The sequence below is a fragment of the Anticarsia gemmatalis genome, chromosome 1 (genome assembly GCF_050436995.1).
Source record: "Anticarsia gemmatalis isolate Benzon Research Colony breed Stoneville strain chromosome 1, ilAntGemm2 primary, whole genome shotgun sequence".
Classification (NCBI taxonomy): domain Eukaryota; kingdom Metazoa; phylum Arthropoda; class Insecta; order Lepidoptera; family Erebidae; genus Anticarsia; species Anticarsia gemmatalis.
Genome location: NC_134745.1, coordinates 13,840,705 through 13,865,821, shown reverse-complemented (window position 1 = coordinate 13,865,821; position 25,117 = coordinate 13,840,705). Strand labels below are relative to the sequence as shown.

The window sequence follows — 25,117 nt, the reverse complement described above, 5'->3', positions numbered from 1 at the left end:
AACCTTTCCCTCATTACTGGAGGAGACCTTTGCCCAGCAGTGGTACAGCGGGTTAAATTTATTATTATTTTATTATATAAAAGGATAATATAACGTATGCTAATATTTACCTTGACTTTGTAGGGCTGGAAGGTGGGCGTGTTGACGACCACATGCTCGGTCTGCTGCCAGTCGCGCACCTGCTGCTCGCTCCACGGCTGCCCCGTGATGTTGCGGCGCCACGCCACCAGGTAGTAGAAGCCGGGCCCGTTGTGCTCGATTTGTGGCATTTTCTATAAACAATTATTATTACACGATAATAATATATTTACTATCGAATAAGAACAGTTTCAAAAGATAAATTAATGAAAGTCATTGTAAATTTAGTCTTAGAGTGGATAACACTACTCTATCTTACTTTTAAGGGTACATAAAGACATATATTATTCGCTCAGTAGTAGTAGTACCAGATAGCATAAGGCCTTGGGAACACGTATTTTCATTTGCGTATACACAAGTATACGTATTTTAAGGTCGCAAAGTATTTGTCGACACAAAAAAAATACGTTCTAGGAATATACTAAAGGTATTTCTTCACGAAGACTAAAAGGATAAAAGTAGCTTAGAACATCAATTTTAATACCTAACAGTGTTTTAAATACACAACTTATGTACAGCACTGGTTTCAGTTTGTAAGTATTAATATAATGATTGTGTGATACGTACCGACCAAGAGATGACCATATTAGTGGGGTCACTGCCCTCACCCTTGACATTGTCTGGATTCTTGTAAGGCACGTCGGGTTGTGTGGTACAAACGTCTGAGTGAGATGACGGCGTGGACGGGCCGATCTTGTTCCATGCTTCCACTCTGTAATACAGAAATACATACATTAGATATATTGTAGTGGGAGTATTGGTACCAGAATGCAATGTGCTAGAAACAAACAAACAATGTCTTTTAATGTGTTTTGAGAGGTTTTTAACCTTGCTGGTAGAAGTTGCCTACATTATATCGAAGACTGATGTTTCAATTTCAAAAGAGATTGAATATTCAGAAGCGATAGAAAAAAATAAGTAAATGGATTTTTTTTTCTTTCAGTGTTTTAACCAATATTTCAGTGGGGCGACTTACTACCATTATCGACTAATTTTGAATGATTGTATATTGTATTTTGCAAATCACTCAATGTTGTCTATCGAAAGTTCAACATCATCTCATATTTCCCTTTTTTCAGTCTTTCGAGTTCCATTTTACAATCTTTATCTTATTTTTGTATAATAAAGTTTGTAGCTGCTTTACCTGAAGGTATAATTAGCCCAGGGGCTAAGCGGTACGGTCCAGGAGGTGTCAATAGCAGGTACATTGTCACTGGCCACGTCCCACGTGTCAGGCGTGAAGGTCGTGTTGTACTGTATGGAGAAGCGCAGGATGGGGGCGCGGTTGTCGCCCATCGAGTGCCAGCGGAGGGTCGCTGTCTTCTCTTTGCATTCTATGCTCTCTAGTGCGGGTGGGTTGGGTTTATCTGCGGAATAAAAAAAAACGAATTTTAGTATTGTCCGTTTAAAAAATGAGGTGTATTACGAAATCTTATAGAATAATATCGAGTACAAATGTATGTTTTACTGTTACTTTTAACATTAATAATGGGCAGATTTCACTATGTTAAAGATACTCGAGTAGTCTTTATGTTGGCCTTTTTTTAATGCATAATATTGTAGAATTAACGTAATAAGTTTATTGCTACTATAAAAGGTTACATTTCTAAGCCTACAAATACCTCTTTAACTTGTTAAACTAAACCTAAAGATGTATTTATTACATATCTAATTTCGCTTGATTGACAGTGCGTTTAAAAACCTTCCTTATATTATGAATTGAAATGTCAATTTTCACGCCGAAAGGTGGACTATGGTGGAACTATATTAAATTCTAAGAGCGTTGTATACTAACCCGCCGAAAAAGTGTGCTAGAAACTAAATAAAAATCTAAGAGCTTCGTTTACTAAACCAATATTTTAAATAAACGATTATGATTATTATTATAACTCACCTTGCACAGTCAATGTAGCCTGCGCCCTAGCTTCATCGATCGGCGTCTTCGCAATACAAGTATATTCTCCGGAATCTAACTCAGTAGTATCAGAAATAAGCAGTGAATAGTCGTTAGTCATTCTGAACCGCGGCTGGTTCTCAAAGTCGATCTGTTGTCCGTCGTTCAGCCAGATTATCTCTAACTTGAGTGAGTCGTCCGCGTTGGCGTTACAGCGGAAGGTTGCTGATGAACCCGCTGCGACCTCGTAGTGTTCCGGCTTGTCCGTTATTACTGTGCGTTCTGGAATTAAAAGTTTTATGTTAGTACAATATGTTTGTATGAAACTGGAGGTAGTGTGTGTGATTGTTGAGCTCCAAGCTTTAAGTCAGTGCTTTTCTTGTAAGATTAATTTTTGAAAAATCTATTTGTGGAGACGATTCGATTGTGGTTAAAGATAAATTCTATTAATCTATACGATTATTAGGAAATATTTGATGTAATTGATATGATGCATTTGATAGCTTTTCAGGGAAAACCTATTTTATCTTTACTTTGCCACCATGCGTTCTTAGTCAATTTCATACGTCAGTTTTAAAAAAGTACGTGATGAGTACATCGACAGACAAAAATATTATTATACTGTAAGATTCTCGGTTAAGGAGTGATGTTTCTCCGTGCGTACTATTAATTTTCAAATAACAAAAGTATACTTACTCTTAACATCAAGTGATCCAAAGGCGGACTTCTCTCCGAACTTGTTCTTCGCATAACACTCGTATGTGCCGACGTCTGTGTATGACACGTCACGAATCACCAGGTCGCCCTCCGCTGTTATATTGTATCTGTAACATAATGTATTACGTTATTTACTTTGTTAGCTTCTAGTATAATAGAACAATCATTTATATCTACGTAGAATATTTATGTCGAAAAACCTTTCCTTTTAACGAAATTTATTGTATAGGAAGAAAGTCTTGCAGTATTTTAACCTTCTTTTGTATAGTGAGTAATGCGATTAACTGGGAGATTATAAAGACGTCTTAAAGTAGGTATAACATTTTGTATTATTTCGATTAGGAGTTACCTGTTGCCGATACCTCTTTAAATAATAATCTAATATTGCATACATCCCATACATTCTCAGTCAAAATTATCCGTCAACTGTCTGTCGAAGGAACAATCCCTAACGAAATTGAAACACAAACATAAATAAACAGTAATAGGAATCAAATTAGACGTAAAGCATCCATTTGTTCAAATGGGTGTTGAGAGAAACATAAACATTATTGTACGAATAGGAAATTAATCTGAAAAGGCGCTAAAGAGATTATTATAAACGATTCCGATCCCAATGTTTGTTATTCGATAGCAGATGAATAAACGGATTTGGGGATTTTCGTATAAAAGGTATTATGAAGCGTGTTGAAATGGATTGATAGAATTCAATATGTATTTGTTCGACATGTTTGTTATAAATTTCATTGCGTGCCAAATGGTTTTTGGCTAATAGGATTATGGTAATACAAACAATAACACATTGGCCCGAGATACGTAGTCTATATTGAAATCTAGACTTTGCTTAGAATGTTTATTTTCAGACTAATTCATCGGCTTTTTTTTAAATTAGCTTATTTAAAACGACGCAAGTGGCACGATGCTTTTGAATTTGCGCTTCCATCGTTATGGGATATGGTACAGGACAGGCAGATTTGAGTGAGAACTTAGAGGGCTAACGAAAAATAATATAATTTGATATATGACATAAGATAGATAGATTTGGAAGGAAAGAGGGGAGACCTTTGTCCAGCAATGAGACAAATAAAGGTCTAACTAAAAAAACTACTATTGAACGAAGTTGCTGTTATGTTCGACTGTTGTTGTTTTTTAACTTATTTTATCAATGGTTAAAGGCCAAAGGTGAGTCGAGGACCTGTAAAAAGCCACTGTATGCATAAGATCATTTAGTTGCATTATTCAATGGAGAGTATTGACCTAACGCACTCATTAGGGTAGAAGTGAAGGGTGGTGGGCGTAATGTGTTACTTAGTAAGGCGACTGCGATAATGTCATTTCTCTTTTAAAACACGGAGGCGTTCCGTTCTTTCATCCCCTGAGAGGTCAACGGCTTTGAATAGCTCTTAAATGTAGCTGAATATTAACTGATAAGTAAAAAATACTTATTCTGCAGATAATAATATTATCAACGAATAAAGAGAACAAGACAAGTTTAAATTAAATTACATTTACGTACAATTTTAAGCAAACATTCGATAAAACTACGGAATATACGTTTCATTTTGTTTCTCTATTTCGTGGTTAAAACGCACTGACTGTGCTTACACAGCAACCAAGTTTGTCAGTTTTCATTTACAGTAAAGGTAAATTATGTAAAAGTAAATCTATAATATTAAAACACCCAAACCGTCGATAAAAAAGAGTAGATGCAAAACTTGTCTAAAATAAACACGTGAAGAACAGGTATGTACAAACAGTACAAATCTCTCTATTTTGGCAAAGTAACATAAAAACTGTTAACAAAACTCATACAAATATTCCATTAAACTAACATTAGAAGTTTCCCTGAAGTCTAAAGATACCAGTGCCATGTGTAAGCTGACCTTTGTCCGGCTGTTTATTTATACGTGTTGAACCTTCCAGCTCGAAATAAACTTATATTCTCTGAGCTTTGACCTTTACTAACTGAAAGTGATGCGTTATAGTGATTGATCACTGTTTATCTGAAGGGTGTGTTTTGTACGAAAATGTTGATGTTACTTAGTTTAATTGTTTGTACCCTCTTTATCGTTTAAGGACCTTTACCCTATGGGACAGTAATGGGTTAAGATTTTGCAATTCTTTACTAGTACTTTAAAACCGAACACTCTTATTCATAAATACACTATAAACCTATTTTAGTTAAAATACTACTAAAATATGTTTTCTCTTTTTCATTTTGCTAAGGAGTGAAAGAAACAAAACACTTTATAAGCCTTTCATAACTTCGTATATTTTTATGAATAAGAGGGGAAGAGTTTAGAAGCGCTAATTGCATGAAGTACTGGGTCTATTAAATATTCTTTTATTAATAGAAAGTAGAGTCATTTTATATATTTGAAGCTAATTGGTATTCTGATATAGATCATCTTCGAAATAACACGTGAAAGCCGAACAGTTTGAACCATTTTGACACTACGTTGACCAATGAAGATTCCGATTCGTATGGGAGCACCTAGTGCTGTGTATATTTTATTATAATAAATTGTGAGAAGTGTATATGTTTAATGGAGTTTCAATTTAACAGAGAGTGATCCTATTAACCTAGTACTATTGTGATTGAATAAAGCAATCAATTGATTGTCGTTTGTACAGACGATAAGTGTGTGGTACCAATAGAAAATAAATTAACGTTCGGCATAGAATATGAAGAAATGTAAATGGATATGAACATCCTTGGTTTCTGTCGACCCCTGTGGAAAAAAGGCGAGATTTTATGTTTGTATGAATAAACATCACAATTTTATTTAAAAATCGCATCTTTCAAACAAAATATACAACTTAATCCCTCCAAAATATCTAACAAAATGGTATTGATGACAAATGAAGCTCTTTCCGTAACTGCATTTGAAAACAATTTATTTACTCGCTACCCTCATTTTTGCCTACAACAGTATTTCACAAACTGTAATAGATTGACTGATGTCGTTTCTTTAACAGTTCAATGAACTGCGAAGCTTTTTGATATGTACACAGTACGGTACAGTCACAAGCAACAATATATGGATAATCGGTCAGTAAAGACACATCTCAATTTTGTTAAACAATTTCACAGTCACAAAATTAAAGCTAAGCTATTGTGTATTGTATTGCTTCCAGTTATAAAGCTTAATTTCCACCAGATATACTTATGTGAGTTGCGAGGCGGTATACGCGAATATTATTCAGGCTTAAATTCGCAATGTCCTGAAGTAATCCCTTTAGAACGAAGCAAATATAAGCACGTATAATCCAATTAGCAGACATTTTCATTGCACAACTGGCAACGCCTGGCTACGTCAATCTAAAATGGAGCCTAAGACCCAACGCAAAACAATAAAACCACGGCGAAAATACTGCAATAAGATGTTTGCTGTAAGATGTTTATTTTAAATAGATTTATTCAAAAATATCGCGCCTCCTATGGTTTACGTTGGGCCTAAAGCTACATTAAGAGGTATGACTGTATATCTATGCTCGTGACTGTACGTACTCTAAGTAGGGGAAATACTCGATAAATATTATCGTCGGTAATCCGAGGGGATGTTCCGACATCCGATTCTTAAGATCCGTTATCTTGTACACAGTGTGAGAGACCAGACAGCTGGCGGAAGCACGTTCTGCTTGTATAGCGAAAATTGAAGCAGAAAATATTGGAAGAGAAATGTGATTGTTTTGTTGTATACTGTTGTGATTGGAATTTATCAGAGAAGCTTTATGTACTAAGAAAATGTTTCGTTTCGAATACTGTAAAGAAAGAGTGATCTAAGATCTTTGGGGACGAATTATATCAGAAGAAATAAGAATCTTATTAAAAGTTATAGTTTTAGTCAAAATATGAGGTGTTAAAAATTGCAAGTGCAAGGGATTCAATATTCCTGAGGACGAATAATATTTCGCATAGAATAAGCATTTAAATGGTAAAAATAATACCTAAATCGTCTCCAATGATTTGTATACACCTGCACCTGAGTGATCTCTTTTTCAGCTTTGTGCAATCGATCCAAAAAAGCTGTACGTCAGCAAACCACTTCAAAGTATAATTTGACGAATAAAAGGAAATCTTTCAAGCCTGTCTACACAAAAATGCGCCGTCGGCACAGTATTGTACACAACGTCAGCGATTTGATATCTTTAACTGTGATCAGAATCGTTCCCTTTTGATGCCCTAACTACGTTGAAGACTAATGCGCGGAAAATTTGCTGCTCCGCGGAACCAACTCGATCGTATTGATGTTATTTATAGAGAAGTGATTTGATTTGTTTACGGAGATTGTAATGCTTTTAATGGAGGCAAATTGAATTGAGGTAATGGTTATCGCATTCCCTTATAAAACGGTTTATATGTAGGAGAAAATTGTAATTTCAGGACAAACAGTTCATAGTTATCTATGCTTGCAAAAGGGTTGCATTAAAGCCGCTTGCAGCACTACGTGTAATAACATTCGTAACTGAAATACAATTTCAGCTCAGAGGTTTCAGCGAGGTAACTACCGGGCGTAGTTCTACTCAATTTTCCGCAGACTAACTCGGACCTATACTATCTAGTTAGACGGTTACCTTTCCCGGTTAATAAACGTAAACGAAAGTATACATTTTCGTGCAACACTATAGACTGAAGTTGGTTTTTTCAGTAAGGCTACATCTGAGTCCCAATACTAAGCTAAAGGCCTCTCCCTTGCATTTCCATCCCCTAGGTCTATAGTTGCGTCTCGCCATCAATCTAGGAACGCGTTCAACTTATCTTCAAAGATTAAAGTTAGAAGTAACAAAATACGTTATTATCTAGTGTCATACTCACTTTCCGCCAGTAACATCGACGTCATCCTTCATCCATTTGACAATCGGCTTCGGCGCTCCGAACACTCTGCACTTAAGCACAGCCTCCGAGCCGTCCACCTTGGTCAGGTTCTCCGGACCCTCTTTGATTTCTGGAGGGATCGCTGTAAGGGAGGAAACGAATTAGTTTTATAGCTAATTCCCAACGGGTGTCTAGACAGGGGACAAGACAGCTGCTGTAAGACCACGCAAGACTGTTAGTGCTTGAACAAATTGAACGAGTTGTCTGAACAACAACTTATTTGATTGACGAACAATCACAAGAAAAATAAGTTTTGGGTCCTCATGAGGTACGGTTTTATATTAGATTTATTCAGTTAAAATTACACGTAAGATATTACAATTATATGTTAAGAATACGCAAGGGACTTTTGTTATAACATTGTCCCAACATAATGTTCTACTTTAGTAACTAGGCAAGATAATGCTAGTCTGAAAATAGTCCCAACGTGCAAATGTGCGTGTATTTTAATCAATCATTATACCCGTACAAAGTGAAAAACCCACTCTTGCGCGATATGAAAAGATACGTGAACTGACAGGAAATTGCTATTTTACAATCGCCGGGGGTTTGTAAAACTGGAGTGAGTTGTAGGTTCTCCCTATCATTTGCTGTTTTAATGATAATGCTTAAATGTACCTACCAACATGAAACAGACTAGACAGACAAAATACAGTGAAAGTAGAATTAATTACTAGCGCAAACTTTAATATTTTTTGCTTTGTTCGTACATATAAGACTTTTTTTTATACTGAAACCTGTATATTAAAATATAATTTAAGACACACAAGATGTGGAGATATCCATTATGGGATCCGCATAACAAATATTTTTTCTTGCGAGAAATAGCTGTGGTGAATGAACGTCTACAAACAGCTATTCATTGAAACCCTTATAGTTAAATGGATGAACCCTTTAATGGTAACGTACATTAAACGTCGAACGGTCACAATTTTTTCGCAAATCATGTAAGGGTAATTTAAAAGACCCTTCTTCGGGCGATTCGGCAATTTGTCACGTCGCATCCCTTCCTTGAGGGATAGGGCAAGTCAAGAACTGCCGGAAACGTCCTCCCTTTAACCACCCCAAGAAAAAAATAATAGTTCTGTTCGACAATAAGAAATTCAGTGCAGAGTAAGTACAGGAAACATAATAAATTTCGGAAGGGTCTAAAGTTTATACATCTATAGAAACGAATAAACTTATAATAACGAATAAATAAAGAAAGGGAAATCGGAGGGAAGGAAGATAAGAGTTACTTAGTAAAATGGATATTTTTTTATTAATGTAGTATGGTAGTTAACTATAACGATATAAATTTGCCCTGGTACGGGCTCTACACTGCAGAAGGCATCGTTAAGAAAACTCTCAAATCGTAAAATTTCGTCTAGTTATTTCAACAAACATACATCTATTGTTTTGCGAACGGCTCACTCGTCCTCAGCCAACAAACATGTCCATAAATCTCAATAAGATGGTAAGTGCACGATAATATCTGTGGCTGTAATGTCGTTATATGTATTTCGCGCGGTGAAGTGTGGGCGTGTGAATGTGTGCCGAGATGCCGAGTAATGCCGACCGCCGAGGATGTGCTCAATAGACGTATTCCATCTTGGAACATAGCCTAATGTGTATTTAGAACAATAAATCCCGGTTTTACCGTTGGAAAAGTAGCGGTTAGTGTATCAGCTGGATTTTTGTCAGTTTTTTTTTATACATTTGCTATCACTTGGTTGCGTTATCTAATACTTATCAAACTTAACTAGTAACTAGTTCCTTAGTTCTTTAACTGTATTTTTATATATTTCGAGGATGTTTACGGGTGTAGTTCTCGCTGTTGTCTACGAAAACATTTAGGGGAACAAAGTTGTAGAATAAATTCATAACAAAACAATTTGATACTTTTTATCTCTTAATGCATTTTTGGGGTGCATAAGATATTCGAATTTGTTTGCATGGGGAACCCGCAATAAAATCCCTTGTTATTTCTTGTGGAACAAAAAAAAAAACAAAAATAAATTTTTCGTTAGAAGGTTGAATTACTGTCAAAGATAAGTACGGAAATTGAGGACTTTGGTTTTCTTCTCCTAAGTCCAAGTAAACCATTAATTTTAAAGAAAGACATCTTCGGCTTTTAAATTTTTTTTCACAAACCGAGAATAATACTAAAAAAATATCATTTTTACTTCAGCAACATTTCTCTTCTTTACATGTCCGCAACTAACTCATTTCAGAGAGTAACTCTACTATTAATTAAAAACAAAACATTACAAATTAAAACTCCATATTGTCAGTAATTAAATGAGTTATTCAATCAGCTAAGTATCCTCACGTGAGCACGTACACGGTTCATTAAAATAATTCAGAGTGTTATGACGGCGAGACGTGGCGAAATAAATGGCACGTCTGCAAACAAAATTGGACAATTTACACCAACTTTATTGACTTTGCTCATATTTTGTCATGTACGCTTGTGCAAGAGTATGACAAAGATGCGATTTACATTGATTTAACTGGCAACAAGATTATACGATCCGTATGTAGCAGTGATCTTTATAATTGAAGTATTTTCTAGTCTTCTTTAAACCTATGGATCCAAAAAGGTGTTGAAAAGAAAGTGAGTACATTTTTAAACGAACAAGATGGCATTGCCAATTTGAATGAAAAACATTCTTATTACCTGTTAAAATTCGTTCTCATGACAATACATTTTATATCACAAGAAGGGCACGGTATCTACCCTTTAGAAGCTTACGTTTATTATACTAAGTTATCAGATGTAAGCCCATAGTCACCTTTCCATGAGTCACCGGGAAAGAAGCGAAGAAAAGTAAAAATGGAAAAAGATATTCCTTCCAAAGAATTAAGCTTCACAAGAAAAGTTTTTTAAAGAAGTTAAAAGAAAAACGCATCCCGCATACTTAATTAGTCATTTATCAGAATAAGTAGTAAGTAGACGAGGTACAATTCAAATTGAAGCTTACTTACAACGTCTTACATTAAATATGAGTGTAAGCCGATTAAAACGCCTGAGACGATTCGTCTAGCAGGGTGGTCCTTTAAAATACATTTTACTCCAAATAAAGTAAAGCAAGATTTATTGCTTGTCGTCTTGAAGGGATGAATACTTTATCATTGAAATATAATAAAATACTATACAAATTCACGATTTTCGGTAGACAAACTTTACAAGTAAGGGAAGAGAGCTTACGAAAATTCGCGACGGAAATTCGAGTAGGGGGAATAAATAAGCGATCTCTAAGCGTCATTAGGCACATCGTATGAAAAGAGCAATCAGGTTGAACTCTCAAATTACCATCGTTAAGTCGTGTTACGGTTTGTATTACCCAAAATAAACCGTTGATTGTACTGTTTGGTTTTCCGAGGGTTTCTTCATCTTAATGGTATGTTTAGGGAAATAGTCTTGCGAATGGAGATCAGATAACAATCATTGCTTGGTTTGGTTTCCTTATTGTTTGCCACCGATTTGTAATGTGCCGCTTTGCAGTTAAAGCACGTAAATTTTGGCTGCGATGCGAGCCCGGTATTTCGCTGATAACAAAAGCTGCTATGGGGAGATATGGGTGTGGTATTATGGTGAGGCAGAAGTGCAATAAACACTAATTTTGAATGGGGCACAGATCCAACCTATAAATTGTGAGCTACTGAGGGTTCATTGTTCCGAAATACACCTAACTACTAACGATAGACTTGAAGCCTGCTACTAAAATTTATAACAGAAAATAACGACTATTAGTCCATTAATGTTACGTTATTCGTTGAAGGACATATTTGAATCGTATCTGATCTACGTGTGTTATGTAAATCCAATATTGTTACCAATGAGACTATTTATTATATGACGTAAGCATATCGATCGCCATTTTTTATAGAATCCTTGAGACGTGACATCAAAAGCTTTGTTGTTTTCGTATGAAATCCTACGCAAATGAAACTGTGAATAAATAAATTGCAAGCGCTATTTATAGAGGTATACCACGCTTTATAAAACGAATTTAAACTGTCAGTTTGTTATATTCAACGAGATTATTACGACCTGCACGTCCTTGCATATTTGATGTTACAAACATTGGACTGTATGCAAATATTGGCGTGAACAAACCTTCCAACCATACTTTAATACTATAAAATGTTATTGTGAATGTGTTTTTTGTCTTTTATTTATGTCAAAACGATTGAACTGATACCCAGCGGCAAATACTACGGGAAAAATACAATTCAAGAGCAGGTATAAGCTGGATTTCCGTATAAATACATTGGACGTATTGTTGGTCACCGTTGGTTTATCACAGGACGGACGAACCGCCTTTACAATCACCCGGTGGTGACATAACGTAGTATTTCCAGTACTTTGAAACTGTCCATCTTAATCTAAATGCCCGTACTTCCTACATCGTCCTCATCGCTCACACAATCAACCGCTATGATCGAATTATAACTTAGTGAATGATTTTGGCTCAAAGATTTCAAAGGAAATCTAATAAAGCGGGATCTATTATCTTTCAAATTGACTTGGAAAGTTATAGCCGTTGTAATATTAGTTTCGAAGTTGGAAAAATTATATTACTAACAAAACGCGACTATATTTTTGTTGCTAAGTATCATAATATGTTGTGTGGAGTACACGTGTCCTAAATCAGTGTTGTACGAAATTTCTTAGAAGCCTCGTGGAGCCGCGATGTGATTGTGTAATAAATAATAAAATACACGTTCACATTATGTCATGTTTCAGCGAAGCTTGAATTTCTTATAAATCTTATTCGTTGCTTAAAGAATAAGTGGATTCAGGAGTAATGCCAAAACTGGTTGGTATTTATTTATCTTTCGTAGGTTATGTCGGTATTGTTCGTGCCCGAAGGACACTGGTTCAGATTAACGACAGCTATCTAATGGCTACAGGGACCGTCGGTATACGTGTCTTTTGAAACACGAGGACGAAGAAATTCTGTAGAATCGTGCTTATTTGGTTACTTTCTCTTTCTTAGTAATAAACGTAATTTAAATTGGGAGTCCGGAGTTTTGTCTTTCTCACAGACAGTTTTAAACGTGATTGAAAAACAACACATGGAATAACTAGTCAGTGCTTACTCCACGGTAGGTAAGCCGGTAGCTATAGGAACATTCAGGTCTAAAACCTTCCCTGCAAGACAGAAAGGTATAGATTTTTATAAACAGCCTCATATGGTCCATATATCTCATATTACTTACATAAATAGCTGTACAGTTACAATACATAATAAAATAGAAATCCCGTACCACAATATTTTTACGACGTACAGACTATAACCGGGAACAATATTTTCTAGAACTGCCGAATCATATTTCCGTTTCCTTCAATCTCGTAACTCAATTATTTAATGGGCCAATAAACATACACAATATGACACATTTAGGGAATAAGGCGTAAATATTAGAGATGCTATGAAGCTCCGAAACCGAAAATATCGGATATTCGAAACGAAACGATAAACCGTGACCGATAGAAAAGTTTCGTTTAAGGGTAGTCTTATTTATTGTATTAGTTTTTTACCGTAACCGGAACTAAAGTTTACTTTTCACATTTGTAATATGCTCGTCCCCTATTACTTAGCTAACATTGAGGCTAACATTGTTACATTTTCGGATAAAACAGGCGTAATATTATAATTATAGCGGATAATCTAAAAAGATTCGTCACCATATTATTATCCGAAATCGATATAGAGTTATTAATATATCCGTATCCGAAATTGTGTACCCATAACATCCCTAATCCTTAGTAAATAGGTGTATCCGTACCCTTGTGACGTATTAGGATTTTGGGATGAGTCACACAAGGTTATCGAACTCGATGGAAAAAAGTTCGGGCGTTAATTCACGCCCTTTTGCCACACCCAACTTTGTAGGTAGATAATGTACGGCCAGCAAAAGCATATGCTAAACTAAAACCTTCTAAATGTCTTTATGCGTGTACAAAAATGTTTTGAAAAGAATAGGTTACCTACTTTAATTTTATACCTTTAATTTCCATAGAATCTCTGATATTCATAAAGAACTTGTATTGCCACTACTTCAAAATATACATAATTATTTAACTATTTATGACGTTTTCTCAATCAATTACATTTTATAGTGCTTATCTGGAAACGATATAGAATAACCTCGTATCTCTTGATTTACAATAATCTTTTGCTTAGTGAAATTTTCCTGTTGACCCTACAATGATACACTGCCGGGGGTTAAAATGTATACGGTTTCAGGTAAGGGTGCTCCTGTACCCGCTTAATGTGAAATTGAAGCGATATGTATAAAAAGTATTGCAGATTTTAAAACTTATTGATTCTTTTGAGTAAAAAAGATATTGTTTGATAGGGGCTACCGACAGGCGACAGCTGTCTATTTATAAAAATGTTTTTGTAAAGATTAAATAAAGTACAAATAACAAAACCCATTTTACGGTTAAACTAAATATCGTATCACATAACCTCAGTACCGGATAATCGTTAGGGCAAAGAAAACTAAAGCAATAAAAACAAAGCTGACGTAGGTAATTGTATATCATTCATACAAAAAAACACAGTATTTTCCTCCATCGACAACCGATTCATATAATCGCATTTCACAATATCATAACCGATCGCTGACAACACCGAAACAAAATAACATAAACAAGATTAAACCAAACAGTTTGTAACCCCGACAATATTTTTTGTTGGCAACCCCTGCAGTAAAGAATTACGTCACACAATCACGCTATTACACAATTAGGGGTGCAGCTGCACTGTCGTTTGCTGGAATATGGTCGTATTTACAAATTGAACGCATATTTGGTGAGTTGTAAGGTCGAACGTGACTTCGTGTTGGATGGGCGAGGTCTTACTCATATCTATTTGTAAGTATATCTCGATAGGTTCAATTGAATGTCAAGTCACAAGTGAGTACGGTGCAATTTTGGGTATGTATTAGTTTATAATTCACACGGAAGAATGATGAGAAAAGACAACTTGAGAACCCATGCGGGATAAAGAATAATCAGCAAATACTTGTAAATAATTCAAAGTTATTAAAACTGCACTAGTTCTTTCAAATAATATCTCAACATCAAGCTAAGTTTGAGTATCGATTTACTCGATCTGGTAACATAAGTAGGTATGTCGAAATGGACATGTCTGTCCCTACAACGGTCTAATTTACACTAATCATACTAATAAACAATTCATCAAAAGGGTCATGAAACATCAAACATGTTCGTCGCTACATTTTCACGAGTTAAGTCATTTGATCTTGTCGGACTTTCGTCAAGGGATAATTACATACATTAATCATTAACAGAGACATCTATCTCATATCGTCCTAACTTACGCCGTCAAAACAGGTACTAAAGTGATTGTCTCTGGTTACCCATTTCCCAAAGAAGTATATAAAAACTGCTGAAATTTCAGCTGATAAGCTATATGATAGATTTTTAGAGGTCGTGAAACAGGGCCTTTGTTTCTTTATCAACATTTTATTTTAGGTCAAACTTTCCATTCCAAAGGTATTTTAAGAATTAAGGCTTTAAACCATTTCTGTACTATATTCTTATTGTCTCTTTAATAAACGCTGCAGAGGCTCGGCTTAGTCGTAATCTGTATAATGTCATTTTATCACTTTACTGACAGATAATTGTAACCCCGAGGGAAAGCGACATAAATCAGCAGCAACAAAACAGCAGCATTTAATGCAAAAGCTTAGCTAATAACTATCTGAAACAGTTTTCAAAGTGAAAACTCCAATTTACCTATAAGATTATTATATAACAACGCAGATATGATAATAAAAAAGCCATTATGTTTTATATGTACAGTATAGGTCGGGTCACAAGGCAGCCCGGGATATCTAGGTCATGGCTGGGTGCCTGCGTGTTCCCGGGTCACAGTTGTATGCGCACAGATAACTCATAGTAATTGATCTGGGAGAGCACTGCTGCACGGAAATTGGGTTATGCATTTTGCGAGCTGAATATATTTGCGAAATATGAAACGGGTTGTGCATATAAATTTAAAATATGGATTTGTTCAATTTTAGGATTTATAAGGTTTTATATCCATCCTATCCAAAGATACGGTTAGATCTTCCAATATTTTTTGGCTGACTATGATATAGGTTAAGTACTTGAAGCTAACTTGCAAGCAGCAATGCGTCATCATAACTAAACTTAGAATCCCTTGAATGAATAAACAAGTGCCTACATACGGAACTAGTGGTTTATTAACACTACTAGATAGTAGAAAACACTTAAAACAAAACCTTCCGTGTAAACGCTTTAGTAGGCAGTTTACAACGCAATTTACTGTACTGTCTACGCAAAGGCCCATAAAAATAAGTAATGAAGTAACACAATCCACGTAATGCAGGGACTCGGACAATAAACACAGGTACTGGTTGAATGAAATATCGTGCAACTGATAAGATTTGTAAGCGAAATTAATTAAAGACTGTTTTAATATTCCACGCGATCATGCCCTCACTTTGTTATATTAAATTGAATTATAATTATACAAATTGTTTGAACTATTGAAATAGTTTTTTGTTTTATTGATGAAAACTGAAAATTTACTGGAATTTAGATCTACCTGCATCATTTTCACTCTCTGCACGCAATGATCTATTGCTAAACATGATACTTCTCTCATGCTACATGTGACTCAAATGTACGTTTTACGTCTAGTTTGGGATATTCTTCTATACGAGATTCGATACATAACAATCTCAATAGTGTATTTCGAAATCCTAATTCGGTCGGATATTTCCCGGTAGGAAATTCCGTTGGTAATAGGCACTAAGGCACACCCTTCATAGATAGGACGAAATCATAACTGGCGAAATGTTCACGTACACACTTCAGCTAAAACCGGGGATAATAGGCTCCACAATACTTTTCCCTTTTGTTATGAATACTGTATTAGAAAGGGAGATACAAACGGATCCCGGTAACTAGCTGGTCGCCGCACAAAGCCCGTGAAACGGAAGGGAAAATGATTCAGAAATTCTTTTGTTTACGCGCCGCCGCCGTTTCGTTTTCGTTTGCGCGCTGATATAGGCGTGAATCATTTATCATTAAACCATTACTGTCTAAGTACTGGGCATACGCTTTTGATGAATTATTTTGTATTGTTTTCACAATGTGATGTGTACGTATGGGGCCTCATCCCGTTAAAAAAACACTGAACAAGGGTCTTGTCCCCCAGTAAGGAACAATTTTATGTTTTACGAAATGCTTACACAAAGGCAAAAGATAAGTAACAGATGATTAGCTATGAAGCTGATAGAGCGTCTAGAATATGACTATTTTATTGGAAGACATTTTAAAAGAAACAACTAAATACTAGATCTGTGAAAGCATCCCAACAACCCAGACCATCCAGACATCGATAACGATATGAATTACACCAAGATGATCAACTTAACGAAATAATCAGTAATGCATTAGTTCCATTCACATGTTCACACATTCAATCTCGCAGCGGTCAAGGTTATGACAAGTTCTCAATAGGGTGTCGTCATACTTAAGTCACTCAAATGATTTAACGCTTCGACCGTGACATCAAATCAACTCGTAAGCTCGGTGCATCATCATATTTTCATAGCTTGATAGCTTGTCGGCTCTTGTAATCGAGGAGTTCCAAAATGATGTAATAATAGTGACTTCCAAAAGCTGTATTACGTTTATTTGGAAATATAAGTTTGAAAAACTCAAAGGGAGATTGAGCCAAACACTTTCTTAGGAATAATAATAATAATTTCTCTAACAATATTCCTAACGTAAAAATCATTTAATTTAGATTCATCTTTAAAATTACTTTTAGAAAAGTATATTCAAGAAAAAGTATTTGATACTTAAAAACCATTGTCGCATATTTTTGTAGTAAATTACAAGACCATAATAGTCTTCTTAAATTTTAAACAAAATTACTTATAAATTATTATGATATGAAATTACTTTCATTTAAAATGGTTATTTTTGAGTACTTGTCGGGACTAAGGGTACTTTACAATATGACTCTACTAAAACGGCCGTTCATTAAAATTCAGCCCGTTATTGTAAGCCTACTTAATTTACAAGCAATATCAAGTAGAGCATCTAGATAAATTGCAAATGAGAATCGATTTTGTACTCGCTAACAAAAAACACTTAACGAAGCCGATCGATAGCGATTTTGCTGCTATAGGCTCATTACTAAACCGTACATAAGTTGTATGTAGCAAAGTATTGGAAAAACGATCTATCAATAACATATAATAAAATAATTTAAACGTAAAGAAAACTATCCTTACAAGTCAGTAACTATTAACTAAATAAAGAAAAACTAACAACAGAAACTTGCAAACGGCATCCATATTTATTTCCATTAGGCACACTATGGTTAACTTACGACGCTTATTCAATACGAATATTGATTTCCTCCCCTATTATAAACACCAGATCAACTGTGACGTGATTGTACCAACTTTTTTCCACATAATAAGATTTATTCCCAGTATTTATGGGTTCATTTACAAGTACTAGGGGCCCGTGCCAAGTGGTTTTACTCTTCGCCTAAATTTCAACCTTTTGTCCCAACAAATATGGATCAATTTAGCTTGTAAAGTATGTATGTGCGTAAGTTTGAATCATAATTAACTATGAGTGACAGTTTATGGTGGCTAAGCTTCGTCGTTTCCTTATAAAAGTTTAGTGTATAACTTGTTAAGAAAGGAAACGTATAATAAAATCGTGTTGTTTATTGTGCAAGGCAAATGAAGTTATGTTCGCGAATTTGATTGTGATAAATATGTAGCATTTAAGCTGACCGACTCACGGGTTGAAAGTTCGAAACAAAGCGGGATGTCTTCTTGATCAAGCCTTCGACAATTTAAAATTACTTAACTTTCTAAATCAGTCCCAAAAAACCCTTTCATCTCTTTTTATGTCTATCCTTTTTTTTTTCTTTTTTTTTTTTCATTATTATCTTTTAGCATCACTGTCAAAACCAAACCGTACCTTCTATACCGTGATAAGTTTTTCAACCCTTATACCACTTTTAATTTGCATAGCAATTGGTTATCGTTTATAGATATTCCTGTCGACCGATTCCTATAACGTATGAAAACATGACGACAATTCCCTTACTTCCAGGCATTCAATGAATGACCTAGGTAGTACTAGGTATGTCGTTTTCTACATAAATTGTATAACAGTATTACTGTTTCTAAGTAAGCAGATCGTTATCGGCTTAGTACTAACCCGTGACACAATTCCGTATCGATTTTTGTTATGGAATTGTATAAATATTTGTTACCATCTTATGGAGTTCACTATGTTTGAACTGTGGCTATCATTTTGCAAGGAAAACATGAAATACTTTCGATAACATACGGGACCACTTAGATACATAACTTCGAAAAGAACAACTGGAACCGGAGCGGCTGTAGAAGCGTAAGCAAATTTCAGTTCCAGAAAATTTTGCAATTCATTTATTTAAGATATACTAATATTAGGTCGGGGAAAAAGCATTATAGTATGTATGAACTTAACTTCGGTTCGAGGTTCTAACTTAAATAACTATCAAGTTTCTCAAGTATTTTTTTGTTTAATATCTGTATTACCCATTCATGAATCACTGGTACAAGTATTCAATTTACCGACCTAATTTAAGAAAAGTCTCCATAAAATTATTTTCAGACCATAAAACAATGGTGAAGTAATATAAAATGTGGAACGTTGGGCACCGTGGCGCCTGCCTTCAAGACATGTCGACTTAGCAACAACATACATTTTAAAATGCCGTACACTATTCTATAGGTATACGAGTTTGCACATATTTTAACTGGAAGTCAGTGGAAGTAGGAAAACAGTATGTGTTGTTGTCTGTCCTAGTTTTCCCGGAAACTAGTGACGGGATATCTACGAGGGAAATGTTTTAAACTTGCTCGATGTTTTTAATGCGTATAACTGTAGACAAATGCGTGTAATATTTCTAATAAAATTTACTGGCTGATGCTTTCAACTTTATTTGAATCGGAAAATAAAGCTTGAATGTTACTCCACATCTTCTTCTACCCTAAACTCCTTCAAAATCGGTGCTGCTCCAGATATTTCAAATCTATCTTAAGTGTGTTATAAAATTATCATACAAGTACAAGTGGGGAGCCTTATGACAATAATGATCCCGTATAATTTTTGATGAACCTATTGTCGTTTACCATTCAATAACGTGTGGTACCGAATGCTATCGTTGTTTCTCTTGCCCACAACATCTTTACGTCTGCTGCAACTGTATCAAACGGACATATATGTTTACTAGTTGCACGTACAAGTGTGCACGTAGTAAATCGAGTGTCGACGCGAGAACAGTTGTAAGGATTAGTTTCTATGTGGACTACCTGCATCGATTGACATGTGGTACAAACTGACGTTTTTAGACAATTATTATGCGTGACTTTCAAGTTATTTGTAAGGTGCTATAAGTTGTATGCTGAGACCGTTGCTTTTAGAAAGAAATAGTGTTAATAAAAACTCAGTCTGTTAAGCTTTCACTAGTAATATGTCTCTAGAGCACATGGCACTGAATATTATAAAGGTACATAATACCTATATAACCTTAGATAAAAAAAGTCTCTTACTCCTGTATTTTTGTGCTCTACGCAGTCTTAAACATATGCTTTAAAATAAAAATTCATTGAATTAAAAGTCACAAGTCGGGTTGACATTCCCAACGTACTATAACGTAGCTTCACGAGAAAATTAATTACTGAAAATTGCGTTCCAAGGTCGCGCTCCACACGAGTTTACGTAAAATTGTTATGACAAATATACGAGGCTATTTCAAATGGATTTTGTTTATTCAACTTTAGTATAGGAAATTGTAAAAGTAAGTAATTGTAAGTATATATAGCTTTACGTTAACCAATATAAAATTAATTTAGGGTATGATTACTTAAGTCTAAAAAGTGTTTTCGGGTCGTCAATCGGCTATATACCACCTATTTTTGAAAGATTTATTGAGTGAAAATTCAAAGCCTTGCGGTGTAGGCATTAGAGATAACGAAATTGTCTGCACAGTACACGTTAGGATAAAACTACCGTACCGTAGACGCAAAGACGGTCTTGGAATTACAGCCTAAAAACAAGCACAAATTTTCGTCGACAAAAATAAACGAAGTATATCTATAGATATCATAATTTGTAAAAGAATCTACAAATAAATTTTAGTACTCACATTGAACATTGATGTAGACATCCTTGTACACGTATCCGATGGAGCTTGTAGCGTTACAACCGTAGTTGCCAGTATCCTTCTTAACCAAGTTAGTGATGATGATCGAGTTGGCCGTGACTTGACGCCGAGGGTTCGGCTCAGCCTGTTCGATGGGCTTGCCGTTGTGGATCCAAGTGATCTTCGGGACTGGAGTACCTCCGGCCTCGCATCTGATCTCGGCTGTCTCGCCTTCCGCGAGGTTATTGATCTCTGGCTCGACGGTGAAGAAGGGTGCGGCTGTGGGAGAAAAATAAATTATTAGAATGTATGGTTAATCAGTGGTTTCAACAAGGATTATAACAGACTGCTGTGTGGTCAAATGATGAGTGCATTAATTTCATTCGTTCTTAAAAAGTAAGTTTTTATACTTTCATTCATGTTAATATTTGACCTCTTAATTGTTTCCTTTTTTATTGTCGGATGCTTGAAATTATTCAAAGACTTCTCTATGCTAACGTTTCAAGTATGTTGACATCGGAGTAATGCTAACATTTCTAGAAAATCGTTTAAAACAAGTTGTAAATACTAGATGAAAGTTGTTCTTTTCAAACCGACATATCCGGACCCAATACATTAGACATGGCTGCATTATAAACCTCACATAGCAATTCCGATAATCATTAAACACAAGTATTTACTAGTTAAACTGATGGTCAATATAACATCAAAGTATGCACTTATTTTGCCCCTATAATTTCCCTGGTGGGTAGTTACCGAAATACATCAACGGACAGCACATTCCCTCGTGCACCTATTACACATAATGCGCTCTATAAGTGAAGTGATTATGTCAATATCCCTCAGCAATAAGTCTTCGGGCTGTCGAAGGGTAGGAACTTAATAAAGAATAGTCGAGGGGTTCCACGTGGAGAGAGTACAAATCAATCTACGGTGGAATTAAGAAAGATTGCCGCGATCAATGCCTTGATAGAAGACAATGCATCTTGAACAAAATGAAGCTTTAGTAAAATTAGCAAATTCGTGATTTAATTAAATGCAATAAAATACATGTTGGCAATTCAGAAGAGCATACTGAGCGATTTTTGTCGTTTCTTTTCAGAAGCAACTAGCATATTCGAGACATTTAACAGAGTCAAAATCTCATGACGATTTGAAATAACTTGATAGTAAGTTTAAGAAACAAACAATACTTTTTTTAACACAATAGAATATTCATTGATCTATCTAGTTAATGATTCTTTTCAACATTTCTTCGTAAGGAACAGTGGTCCCTTACATGATCACTTTGTATTTAACAAAGCTGTACAAAGTACGTTGAATGGTTTATAATGTTATAAGGCATGTAGTACATCTTGACCTCCTTTAAACCTATCGACTACTCTAACCTACAACATTTTAATGCGGCATTAGATGTAGTGAATGTGTTCGAGATGGGTACAAATCACCTCTTGCTTACTCTATACTTCATTTCGTTTGTTTTTATGTGTAATAACAAACTTCACTGTTAAATATTTCAAAAATAACTGAACAAGACTTAAGAAACTCTAAGTAATATTAATGTTTCCTCAGGAACAAAACTTCGAACGAAACTCGACAATACAATGACCATTTATTCCTTATTTCTGAACGGTAACAAAGAAAACTCATTTTAAAAACACTCAAACTGACGATCTGTATCAAAACTTTGTAGAAACATGGTACTTTTCTTGCTTTACCGTAGCGTTTAAATTACGTCGAGGATAAGATTCCTCACTCTTAGTACACAATGCCTGGAGCGATTACGGCAGGCTGCACACAGTCAAGTGCTCGCAATCTAGACGAATTGCAGACGTAACACGCCAAATGTAGACAAACTACAAACAGCCCGAGGCTTTTCATACGATGTTCCTACATCTTACACAAGTTTTTGCAAAGAGCCGTACATTTTCTGAAGTAGTTTTAAAACTTGAAGACGGGAGTCGTGTATACGAATATATATTTTTTCTTTCAACGGCAGATTGAAATATTTTAACAATAAATCTGTGGTAGCGATGACAAGGATCAAAAAAAGATTCTAAAGAATGGTGACATGGGAGCGAAGTAATGAATAGGATTCATCAAGCGAAAGTGATTGATGTCCTTTTAAAGAGCTCTGACAGGCAGTGAGCGGTAACAAGGAAAATGTGTGCCGGTGACTTTTTTATTAGTAAGCCCTGTTCTACTAAGTGGTAAAAATTATGTGCTTCTCTTAGAAGCCGAAAAAGTCGATCAATATGGATTACGGTGCGCTAGAAGATGCATTACTGCGGTACAATTTACTACACACTTCGTGCATAGACGAATGCAATGTAGGACACTCGGAAAAGTTATCATTATTTTGGTAATGTTTCTGATCAAATAGGAAGAAAATTTGAAATTGAGAGACATCGTCCTGTTGTCTGTACGCAAATAAGAAAGGACTATTCATGAAGCTCTTAACATTCCAGTATCTAAGTATCACTTGATTAAGCAATTGCTTTGAACAAACATCACAAATTAACCGGACGAGATCATTGCAATCACTTTGTTCATTTGAATGACTTTCTTTTTCTTAATAGCTCCATAATACACTAGCATACTGGCTTTCGCGTTGCATATAGTCGTCTATGTTTGATCCCGGGTCTTCAAATATCTTCATGCAAAATTTTATGATCATCGATTCAGTGGTATTTTAGGCGTAACATACAGACAAAGTTTCGTAGTTCTAATATTACTTTGGAAGTATTTATACAGCATAATATAATGGTATATTTACAAAACAATCCCGCGCTATAATAAGCTCGACACGGGGCAATAAAAAAGGGCCGGCCAACTGGGTTACCGAGTTATTTGCGTGCATGACAAGTGAATTGCGTCACACTGGACATGCGTTCACCAGTTTACTTCAGAGTATCACTATATGTTCAGGGCTAACACCACTGTTTACAAGAGAAAACATACATCGATAGACATGGAAACCAATTTCAATTCAGACAATATTTCGGCATCGACTCTATCTCATCGGCATGATTATTAAGAAGATATTTTACTCATGAGCGTCATTTGAAGTCTTTACGAACCAAACGTTCGACTTTTATAATGATGACAACCACGTCAAAAATATCCAAACAGAATGATAAGCCTTTTTTTATCATCGGGACAAATCAATACATGATCTCAAACTTGCTTAGGAAAACAATATAAAGACTAGAAAAGGAGAAACGTACTATTCTGCAATACGGCAAAACCCGTCAAGATTTTAGCAAATAGAAGACGAAGGTTAACTAATAACAAGACACATTAACTGCAAAGTCGCTCTACCATCTACCCCTTCATATTGCATCCGTTCTCCGGATATACCCGATATTCGAGGGACGCAAAGCAAAAGCTAAAAGAGGGATGTTCGACCACTTCCCGTTATTATATTTTTCATGACACATATCTTATTCATGGCGGAACGAGTTTATCTCCGTGCTAAACCGACTGTAAAATTCAAAACATGAATTTTATTTCTTAACACTGAGGCTTGGTACAACCAAATGCGAAGGAAAAACGGGTCTTCCATAGTTTTTGAATAGATAACCTATTGTATGACAAGATGTATAGATGTGAATGAGGCAAGGAAAGTTTGTAAGGATCGTATCAAGACGCGTTTCTTTGGTCTATGCCTACCTCTATGGAAAAAAGCGCGATATTAAGTATACATGTAATTATGTATGTACAACCTACGAGTTACTACCACTTGTTTCAAAGCTTATGTATTAGTTTAGTAGCGAAAGGCTGAACATTGAATGAAAGGAGTTCGTAGCAGCCCTATAGAATAAAAGGCAGTCCACATACAGTGCTGCTTGTGGTTTCGATATCTAATTCGATATAGTTTTGTAACTTTCAATAAACCACTAAGCATGAAGAAATATTATACGAACAAACTATAGAATAACTCCACATCAGTTTTAGGCCTGACTTGTTTAACGTCAAATAGATTTCTTTGATGAAATATTTTAAACCGTTGCTTGAGAAATACGACAAAACCATCAAAACTATTCTACGTATAAAGTTCTGAATCATAAAATTCGGTTCATTGCAAAATCTATTCACTTACTTTACACACCAAACAGGCAGACAGCTCAGCCTCAGTAATAGAGTTCCATTTTTATCATTTGGGTACGGAAGCCTAAAAATCAGTCCATAGTAAAATCTACTGACTACATAATATTATACCGAAAATCAATGTACGAAAACTATGTTCAGCGATATGAAATTACTCTGCAG

The 25,117-nt window shown here is 35.4% G+C and overlaps 1 protein-coding gene across 2 annotated transcripts in view; it reads right to left on the bottom strand.

The window, feature by feature from the left end:
• Positions 1 to 25,117, bottom strand: part of Nrg (Neuroglian) — a 57,520-nt gene that overhangs the window by 8,610 nt on the left and 23,793 nt on the right. For both annotated transcript variants that reach the window (XR_012959697.1, XM_076121127.1), the window contains exons 6-12: positions 20,849 to 21,124; positions 7,569 to 7,710; positions 2,729 to 2,856; positions 2,033 to 2,314; positions 1,283 to 1,505; positions 706 to 850; positions 111 to 272 (exon numbers count right to left, since the gene is read on the bottom strand). Coding sequence is in view for 1 of the 2 variants with exons in the window: in XM_076121127.1 (XP_075977242.1) it covers positions 111 to 272; positions 706 to 850; positions 1,283 to 1,505; positions 2,033 to 2,314; positions 2,729 to 2,856; positions 7,569 to 7,710; positions 20,849 to 21,124 (1,358 nt within the window). In the remaining variant the exon portion in view is untranslated. The remainder of the gene's footprint in view (positions 1 to 110; positions 273 to 705; positions 851 to 1,282; positions 1,506 to 2,032; positions 2,315 to 2,728; positions 2,857 to 7,568; positions 7,711 to 20,848; positions 21,125 to 25,117) is intronic.